Here is a 10,745-nt window from a genome sequence, read left to right as displayed (position 1 = left end):
TGTTTCAGAATATTACTGTATTTGCTGTATTTTGGATCATGTAGCTTTGTTGAGCAGAAGAGACTGCGAATCGCAAGAGGAAGAGGAAGAAGATCAGTACAAAGTTAGACCCCTAATAATAATAGGAATAATAATATTCTCAGGAGAACTCTGGCCTAAAAGCCTTCCATTAAGGAGCGCACAGAACAGCGCAGCGGTAATTGCTCCTCCGGTCCAGCGGGGGGCAGTGCGCGTGAGTGAGAGCAGCGAGGATCGCGGAGACTGCGCCGGCTGAGAGTTAGGAAACGTGGCCTTAAGAGAGATTCCAGCTCAGCTCAATGAGAAGCGCACTCAGCGGACACTCTCAGCGCATCTGTATTTCAGGCTCGCGGTGTTTAAAGGCGCGGAAACATGGCTGATGTGGAGCAGAACGCAGCCGGTAACGGGTCGGATGCGGTGAACGGGACCGCGGTCCGCTTCGTGTCCAGCGCCGAGGGCACAGCGCTGGCGTACGGCAGCCTGCTGCTCATGGCCCTGCTGCCCATCTTCTTCGGAGCGCTCAAGTCCGTGGGCTGCTCCAAGAGCAAGGTAAACTCGCTTTCATATGGACTGTGTAAGTTGCAGTCAGTGTGGAAGACTGTGCGAAGACAGAATACAAGCCTCCAGAGTGTTAAATCTCCGTGCTGGCGCTGTAAGCGAACATCAGTGTGTTAGTCAGGAGTCCTCTGAGAAGTCTATGCAGGCCTGTCATAGTGCCATATGTTACCTAATACATGATCTGTTTAACATTAATAACTGCATCCACTGATATGTTTTATGTATGTTTACTGGACACTTTGTCAATATGTACTTACCAGTGTAATTATGTAATTCGCTGTGTTTTGTTCCTTCTGAAGCGATATGAAAGCTGTGTGAGAAATAGACACAAGTTTTAAAATCTTTCTTTATGCTGCCACGCTCAAAAGTTGCATCTTATTTGCAGATTAAGCATTTATTATATTACAAGACACGTGGGAACCGTGTTTGACTGCGTTGAGGTTTTATAACATTCATAACTTAATAACATAAGTTCAGGGTTTGAAAGAGGGCCATTCCTGTCAACTCAACCGGAAGTTTTGATCTTGTCATTTTTTTTCCCTAAGGAAAGATAAACATGTATAGTGATGAAAATATTAAATATTACATTGCATGGATGAATGTTTACAGAGTAATCCACTATTTTGTAAAGGGGGGACAGATTCTGGCTCAAAATTCAGGGTGGTAAAATTACTTTAGAAAGATGGCAGCATAATTTTATTTTATTTGACTTTTTTCACGGGTAGGTCTATTAGTAAAATCTGTTGACTTCAGCTATCTTTGTTGCATTATATGCTAGTGGCGGCTGTTCAGAAATGGGGAAGAAGCACTTTAAGCACTGTTCTTCAGAGTTTGCATGCCTGTAACACAAGAGGTAGTAAAGATATCTCAATATCATTTTAAATTCCCTTTCTTAATGCACATTTTTAAAACTGTGTTCTTCATTTTTAAGGACGATATGGTTCAGTCCCAGAGACATTAGGAGCACAGTGCGACTCAATGTCCAGTTTGTTGAATTTGACCCATTTTCTGTGGTTGAAAACCAAATGCGGTAACTTACAGCTAATCCTTATTGTATTCAAAGAACAATGGATAACACTTTATTTTGATAGTCCATTCTACTAACAGTAAGTAACTTTAACTACATGTCAACTATCAGTCATTAGAGTGTTAGTAGACTGTCTGCTTAATATCTTCTAACACTTTATTTTGATGGGTCCACAACATACAACATACTGACTATGAGAAACTTTAACAAATTAATGAGAGTTAGTTGACATGTTGCAAAGTTACTTATAGTTAGTAGAATGTCTAAAGTGGACTATCAAAATAAAGTGTAACTGAACAATGTCTGAAGAACAAATAATATTATAAGTAAAAATGTATGTATGTAAATGTGATGAAATGTAGCAATTCCTATTCAAGGGAGCGCTGCAGAACCCTCCCATTTACACGTATGCAAGATTTTTGTAACTATTTATGTTAACACTATTTAAGATGATAGTTTTGCAATTTTACATCAGCTATATCTTGACATGAGTTTTTGCTGGAGAGCTCTCGTCGCCCAGTATGCTGCTTAGTGTGGATGGAGAAGAAGAATATCTTGCCTTGAGAGTAGTGCTGTATAAGTAAAAATGTATGTATGTAAATGTGAAGAAATGTAGCAATTCCTATTCAAGGGAGCGCTGCAGAACCCTCCCATTTACACGTATGCAAGATTTTTGTAACTATTTATGTTAACACTATTTAAGATGATAGTTTTGCAATTTTATATCAGCTATATCTTGACATGAGTTTTTGCTGGAGAGCTCTCGTCGCCCAGTATGCTGCTTAGTGTAGATGGAGAAGAAGAATATCTTGCCTTGAGAGTAGAGTGAAAAGGGACCCCTTTCAAACAGTGTCGCGTTCCGAACGTTGTTTAAGCGGCATACACCGACGTTGCGGTATTTTAAAAATTCATATAACAAAAATAAACACCGGTATTCGGTATGAACCGGTATACTACTCAGCACTACTTGAGAGCCATCTCTCTTTTGGATTAAGCATCATAGACGAATGTCTTTAATAACATTTATTTGATCATAACTACAGTAAAAACAGTAAGATTGTGAAATATTACTATTTAAAATACCTGTTTTCAGACTTCAGTTTCATATAATCATTCCGAAATTATTCTAATATGTTGATTTGGTGTTCCAGAAACATTTTATCAATGTTGAAAGCCATTCAAATTTTTTATTTATTTTTTAAAATAAAGAAATTAATACTTTAGCAAGGACACATTAAAGAATCAAAAGTGACATTGAAGATATTTATATTGTTACAAAAGATTTCTATTTCAAATAAAAGCACTTTTAAATTGTTACATTTCACAATATTGTTAATAACCCTCAGAATTGACAGTTTACGTGAGTTTTTGAAATCACCCCTTAAATGTTATAATCCTCATTACAACTTGGTTTCTTATTAATATTTTTCATGTTCCATATCCTATGCCAAAGTACACAAGCTTATGGTGCACAAAGTAGACGGTGTGTGTATATATATTGTGACCATAACCATGTTTCTGTGTCTCTCTATCAGAGTGCTTCAGATATGCCCGAGACCATCACAATATATAAATGAGTAAGTGGCTTTTAAAAAAAAGCCAAGTAAAAGCCGAATTAAACATGCAGGGTTCTATACACTTTTTAACATTTATTTCTAGCACTTGTACCTTACACTGCACTTACAAATTGCTTAATATTATGACATTAATGTTTTAAATATAAAAACGGCTATATAGAAATAAAAATGCTAGAAAAAAAATTTAATACTTTTAAATGTGAAACTAAAATTACCAGTAGGTGGCAGCAAACTACTGTCCTAATAAGTGAGTCACTGAGTCATTTATTCACTAAGGGTGCTTTCACACCTGTAGATCGATTACTTTGTTCCGAAACAGGGATTAAAATTATTACAATGTTGCTTTTTATTCTTGGTGCGGTTCACTTTCACACGGCAAAGTTTCTAAACGGACCAAATTTGTTAATACAAGTCACGCGCGAGTAAACTGTTGTCTCATTGGTCAAAGTTCCACGGTTTATTTTCCGGGATTCCACTTAGCTGTCACGGCTGTCATTCGTCAGGATGCAACGATAACGCTTATTGTTGTTTTTTTTTGTAGCTGTCCTTATATTAATTTATCATTTTGAGCAGTAGTCCAGGATTCATCGGGAAAACATTTTTAAAGTGCACCTACTAGGAAGAAGAGCAATAAGACGGCATTATAAAGAATCGTTCAGCCCTAATCAGAAGTACGAGCCTCAGTGGGCGGGTCTTGTCGGGAGTGAATGACATTGCAAGTAGACACTGTTGGATGTGCAGAAAGCAAATATTGCGGTACTAATAGAAATGATTTTAATGCGCATAATAAACTCAGTGATGATTCGTAAAAGGGCATAGTAAAAACATTCGGGGCTTGACTGAAAACATTCAGGGCCCCCTTAGCCCATGCCTAGCACCGCCCCTGGTTGAAGGTGTTGTTTTCTGCAAAATGGTACAAATGATACAACCAGTCTGTTTGTTAGCTTGCAGTACATGCAGTGTAATATCATTGCTTTGTCACACTTGATTTTAAGGTTCAGTTCTTACTATTAACCGTGACCTTTGCCTCAAACTCCTAATTTGCTGCTTATTAATAGTTAGTAAGGTAGTTGTTGGGTATGGGGTGGATTAAGGAGCTAAAATATGGTCATGCAGAATGAGACACTGATATGTGCTTTATACTGTAAGTAATAATAAAGCCAATGCACTAATAATATGCATGCTAGTTAATTGGTTACTCATTGCTTAAAGTAGGTTTGGGGGAAAATGTTCATTTCTGCCATTTAAATGTTTCTGTTTAAGGTGTTAAAAATAAATGCAGCATTTGTTGGAACAAATCATTATTATACAAACAAAACATGATTTTTTAATTTTTTTTTGTATAGCTGCACAGGCTGGGCATGCAAGCAGACTTCAAAAAGCCGTGTTTAGATAATGTAGTTAACTCTGTGTGTGTGTGTGTGTGTGTGTGTGTGTGTGTGTGTGTGTGGCCTTATATTTGCTTTGTGTTCCATAGAAGATTGTTATACAGGTTTGGAACAAAGTAATGGTGCTATATCATTACAACTTCATTTTTGGGTAAGCTGTAGCCTATAATTTCTAAATAAGCATAGCTTATTATACATCTATTACCGATTTATTCATTTAAGTATTTGGGATTTTAAAAACAAGTAGAAAATGTGTTGAATGTGTAATGTTTAACCCAACTGAAATTAACACAGTTTCACTGTAGGGTATGCAAACCAATTAGGTCACGTTTTAAATGGCGTGAACGACAGGGATTCAGCATGACTTCGATGAGGTTGAAACCGAGCACAGAGAGCAGGAGAGAAGCAAACATGCTAATGCTAAAGATCGGACACCACACAGAATACAAATGCTCTTTAATTATGTCATGAGTCCAGGAGTTTGCTAATACTCTAGGTTAGACCATAGGGCTGGGTAAAAAATATCAATTTCTCAAATTTAATAAATTCTAATTTTTACAAAATTATATAGATTCTTAAATCCCAAAAATCGATTAGTCTAGCCTGTTTTCAGTTAATGACCAGAACATTAAATTGCACCTCCCATCCACTAAATCGCAAAAAGCTTTGTGCTCCGTTACTTTTGATATGAAACAAAGTCCCAGATTTTAAAATCTTCTTAAAGTCTTTTTTTTATTTTTTTTTTTACAATGTTCAAACTAGGCCTGGGCGATAAAATAGCCCACGAGATGCGCCGCTGCTGCGTTATTCATTCAAAATATTAGAGAAATATAGTAGCTCAATGCGGAAAAGATCTTTATTTTTAAAGAAACCAAGCCATTCACACAGAACGCATTTTTCAGACGGACAAATATGACTGCTGCACTTGTGTCTCACACAAGAGATGTAGCCATGCAAGTTTTTACGAAATTATATTTGATTTTTATGAGTTAATTTAGACGTAATGCACTTTTTTTTTTTATAGAGTTACTTGCGTTGACTATTTAAATGCGCTGCATTATTTTGCTCATTGTGGCCTCGGGAGACAAGACAAAAGTTTCTTTAAGACCTATTTAATCTGCATATAAAACATTAGAAATGTAGCAAATTAGCTCAAAAGGGAAATGTATATAAATAGTTAATTATGATTAATTACAATTATTTATATCAGCTGCCAGTAGTAACTGTAACAGAATTAAATTGCCATCCACCAATCTGTTCGTCCAGCGAACATTCAGTGTAAGTTTATATCAACTCTAGGAAAGGATATTTCCATGGCCACAGAAAATACTTTCATACAGTATTAATGCTTTAGAGCATGTAGTAAGGATCAAAATCGTAAAGGGACATTAATTTGCAAGGCAGAATCAGAAACTCATGTAATTTGTGCACAAGAGTTTTATTAGCTAAACGCTAACACAAACTAGTCAAACAAACAATCAATCAATCATACATGGGAAAGGGCAAATGAGGCTTGATTGATGAAACCATCAGGAAAACCTAAGAGAGACATCAGCGGAGATCCTAGGATCTTTGGTGAATGGAAATACAAGGCCAAAGCCTGGTGCAGACTTGAGAGTTGCAGAAGCATTCTAGCTCACATCCTCATCTTCTCAGAATCTAGCAGAACCGCAGACTGACTGAGGCAGGTCACTGGTGTGAGAGCTTTATCTCTTATTGAGCACACACCTCTGGGAGGTCACAGAGCCAATGGTGGCTTTCACTATTGGAGGGAAAGTTTACGACTCTTTGTCTTAGAGCATGGTATTTTGCATATGTAATTTGATTGGGTGTTGACACAAAAACTACTAAAGATTCTTAGAACACTAATATGTTTCATAGGTATATACATATAATATACACTCTCAATTAGATCATCCAAAGACGAATTCATAGAGACCAAACATGGTACAGTATATGTAAGGTTACATGAATGAGTGGTTCTATCATAAGCATGCATAAAACAGTATATAATACAAAAGACAATATACAAGAACAGTAACAACATACACAATGACCTGAAGTATATGTGTTCATTCAAAAAAAGGTTTTCCTATGAATTAAGCATTTGTAGCATCCAGTGGGGACATAATTACTGATTATAATGAATTATACTGTCTTTTTACGCGTTGCATCGCGTCGCGTAAACATAAAACCATGTTGTTTGTCATTTCTCCGATCACAAATGCAGACAAGCCCTACTCTACACTGCCCAAAAAACTCGCTTTAAATATATAAAATATGAGAGTTGCAGAAGCATTCTAGCTCACATCCTCATCTTCTCAGAATCTAGCAGAACCGCAGACTGACTGAGGCAGGTCACTGGTGTGAGAGCTTTATCTCTTATTGAGCACACACCTCTGGGAGGTCACAGAGCCAATGGTGGCTTTCACTATTGGAGGGAAAGTTTACGACTCTTTGTCTTAGAGCATGGTATTTTGCATATGTAATTTGATTGGCTGTTGATGCAAAAACTACTAAAGATTTTTAGAACACTAATATATTGCCTATGTGCCAACATATAATATACACTCTCGTTTAGATCATCAGAAGACGAATTCATGTGTCATTTATGTTGGGTTGAAGTGTTCTGGAACAGTGTTGTAAATACAACTTAACCACTGATTTCTAGACGTGTCCATTTTTGGAAGACCAAACAAAGTAGTTTCGCTTTCACGACGAAACAGCATCACACACAGTGGCCTAGAGTGAGTGCCGGGGGCTAGCGTGAGGAACGGCCAGAGGGTTAGAGTGAGCAGAAATGGGTGGGCTTGAGAACGGCGCGGCCAGCGATTTCGACGATGGAGCGTCCGGAAGGACATGTGACGACTCCGGGCTGGACTCTGCGTCGTCCACGGTGAAAGCCGATCCGGCGATCCACAGCGCAAAGTTGTAGTATTTCCTCAGCAACCAGCACGGATCAGCTCCAGGCATGACGAAGCAGATATCGTCCTCTTTTGGAAAGCCAAACAAAGTAGTTTCGCTTTCACTACGAAGCACACAGCGCCTTCACGACATGGCGGCGGCAACAACAATACTACAGCGAGAATAAAAGTTACGCCTTCTGTCTTTGCGTGAACATTTGGGCGGCGTTATGCAAATCTTCCCACATAGCGACGTAGATATGTGGGGGCGTGTTAGAATGAGCCGGTTTAGGTAGGCGTGACTGACTCTGAACTTTTATAAAGAATATCTCTTTGGATTTGAGACTTTAGTCTTTGCAACTTTACAGATCTTTTTTATGCACCAAGAGCTTGTAACACTCCAAAGAGAAAGGAAAAATTTAAATCGCATCATATGACCCCTTTAATTTAAAAATACAGTGGTTAAATGTAAAAAAAATTCTATTACTCTTTGTTTTAAAAAAGGTTATAAAAAAATGTTAATATCGATATCAAAGATATGAAACATTATACCGTTGATAAATTTTAGCTATATCGCCCAGCCCTAGTTCAAACAATAAAAACTGTTACTCAATCAGGGTTTAAATCACAGAAAGACGTCAATATAACAGCTTGTAAACAATAGAATTCAATAGAACTCATTACAACTCATTCTAAAACAATAGAACTCGTTAGTCGGCTACAAAAATGAACTCTAGAGAGGAGTATTTTACTAAATATATGCACCATATGACATTCATTATCATTTTTTCTGTTCTTCAATATTTAATGTAATTTTGTTTGTATAAAATGTTTATATAAAAAAAAAACAAATTGGAGTAGAAATGTAATTATGTATTGTAATTATGTAATGTAAACAAAGTTAGTATTATAACCTGGCTCTTGTGTATTTTACAGCAGTTGAGGCATTTTTTTTCCTTGAGAGAATTTGACGTACTGTACCTGCAGGGCTCCAGACTGCGACCATTTTTTCTGCCGGTGCGAGTAAATTTTGTGCGCGGTCGCACTGGCACGATCACCGTGTTGCCCAACTCCTAAGCGCTGCCATTTCTGTTGCATACGAGAAACATCAAACGGCAAACAAAACAGTGCTACTCATTTGAGCTGCGCAGCGCGACCGTTTATCAGCTCGGACCAATAATTGAGCGCAGCGCAAGCAAACTGGTCTGAGCTCAGAACAGCTTTACTGTTTACTGACCCAGTGTTGATCTCGCGACTCCCTACAGCACAGCACTGCGAGATCCAGTGAGAAGTGTTTGAACTCGCCGCAGAATGAATAAAGTTTGCTGCGAGATCTAGCAAGAAGTATTCAAGTTCTGCACAGAATTCTGTTTTAAACAGATCAAACAGCGCTGATGTAGAAAACAAGAAGCAGTAATGCTAACTGTAACCATGGTGTTGTGACAGAATGAGTCGAATGTTATTACATTATTCATTTCAGGGTTTGTACAACTTTTTGAGAGAGAAATTCAATGACTTTTCAATGACTTTCAAATATTTCACACAACTATTTCCAGCAATTTAAATCTCTAAAAAGTATCCAATTTAAATGTTTTGAATGGAATGACCAAAATATACTGTGTGGTAAACACTTTTAAATAAAATTTAAAAAAAACATCAAATTACCACTATAACGAGTAGATGGCAGCAGAGGAGCTCTTATTGGCTTATTAGTCATTCATTTCCATTTTTTTTTGCTTTATTTTGATATTATAAAATCACTATTATAAAATATCAAATCATCAAGAAATCCAACTGTCAAGTTTTGCATTTTTTTTCATGTGTATGAAGTAAGAAAATCACAACGTGCCTTGAAAAACAAACTTTTGTTCAATTTGCAACTGAATCACTCAAAGAGCATTCCTTTGAAAATCGCTAAAGTTGTCGGCCAGTTCAATATAATAGGCTTCTATAAAAGAATAATGGAACAGTTAATGAGAGTAGAATATATTATTTATTCATATAAAAGTATATTTTGCTCGTTACTGTTTTGAATAAAAGTAAATTTTGTAAACTTCCCAACTCAGGCTCAGTGCTTTACTGTCAAATGTGCATTACCAAGAAATAAATGTGTAATGTTATTAGTAACTGCACATATTAATTCAAAGCAATAGTATTTTTATGATTAAATTATCTTTTTTTAATACCCCCCCAGCGCTACCAAATCTGCTTCCTGCGCCAACATCTGTAGAACGTACTGGCGCTGGTGCCACTTCTCAGAAATGTTAGTCTTGAGCCCTGAGTCTATTTATTATCAAAGCATTTGTCAGTAATACAGTTAAAATGGGGAAAATATGTGAACGATTTTGCATTGCAGGCTGATTTAAGGTGTGCCCCTAAATTTTCTGCTTGTGCTCCTAAAAATTTTCAGTCAGGGGCTACAGTGCTCCTAGTAATAACAGTTAGTCTGGAGCCCTGACCTGATTTATAATATAGCCAAAATAATCAATATTGAATTGAATTGAATCGAAACGAATGGCAAGCTTGGGAATCAAAATCGAATCAAATCATGTTATTTGTTCCAAAATCCAGCCCTATTGGATTTGCTGGCCAATAAATGCTAATCAAGTATAGTTTATTAAATGGATACTGAATGAAAAGAAAAATAACACAAAGTAAAATATATTTAAAAGAAATCTGGACCATAAAAATTAGGGATGCTCCGATCCGCCTTTTTCACCTGTGATACCGATTCCGATACCTAGGGTTCGGTATTGGCCGATACCGATCCGATACCAGTGAAGTTTTTCCCATTTAAATAAATGTAGAATTTATATATCTCTGTGTGTGGAACTGATAATCATTCTTTCAAAATGTTTTTTTCCCTCATTTAAATAAATATAGAATTTATATATCTCTGTGTGTGGAAATGATAATCATTCTTTCAATCTACTGGATACAGACTACTTCATTATAAAGAAAAATAAAATAAACAATAAATATGAAAAAATATAGGCCTATGTATATTTATAATCTATGACAAAAAATTATCATAAAGTAGGTTAGTGGATAATTCGGCAGCAAAAGTTATTCTAGAAAAATCAGTGCACAATTTTAGAAATCCAAAAATGTAGTGAAAAAACTATTTTGTGGGGAACAAATAAGTGTTGCACTAAAATGTTACACATTGCTATTTGTATTATAAAATCCATTCATTAAAAACATTCATATATATGCTTAAGTATATACTATAAAATTAAAATACATTTCTTTTAAATGTATAGCATATTTTTTT

At 36.4% G+C, this 10,745-nt stretch overlaps 1 protein-coding gene across 1 annotated transcript in view; it reads left to right on the top strand.

Annotated features, from left to right (window-relative positions):
* Positions 1-220: 220 nt before the first annotated feature.
* The window catches only part of LOC107680170 (minor histocompatibility antigen H13-like), a 28,269-nt gene continuing 17,744 nt past the window's right edge, over positions 221-10,745 (top strand). Inside the window, exons 1-2 of the mRNA XM_016475959.1 lie at positions 221-567; positions 3,139-3,171. Coding sequence (XP_016331445.1) covers positions 391-567; positions 3,139-3,171 — 210 coding nt within the window. The 5' untranslated portion in view covers positions 221-390. The remainder of the gene's footprint in view (positions 568-3,138; positions 3,172-10,745) is intronic.

This window comes from Sinocyclocheilus anshuiensis, unplaced genomic scaffold, assembly GCF_001515605.1.
Source record: "Sinocyclocheilus anshuiensis isolate Anshui unplaced genomic scaffold, SAMN03320099.WGS_v1.1 scaffold1330, whole genome shotgun sequence".
NCBI classification, from domain to species: domain Eukaryota; kingdom Metazoa; phylum Chordata; class Actinopteri; order Cypriniformes; family Cyprinidae; genus Sinocyclocheilus; species Sinocyclocheilus anshuiensis.
Note: the sequence above shows the minus strand (reverse complement) of the source record. Positions and strands in the feature narration are given on the sequence as shown.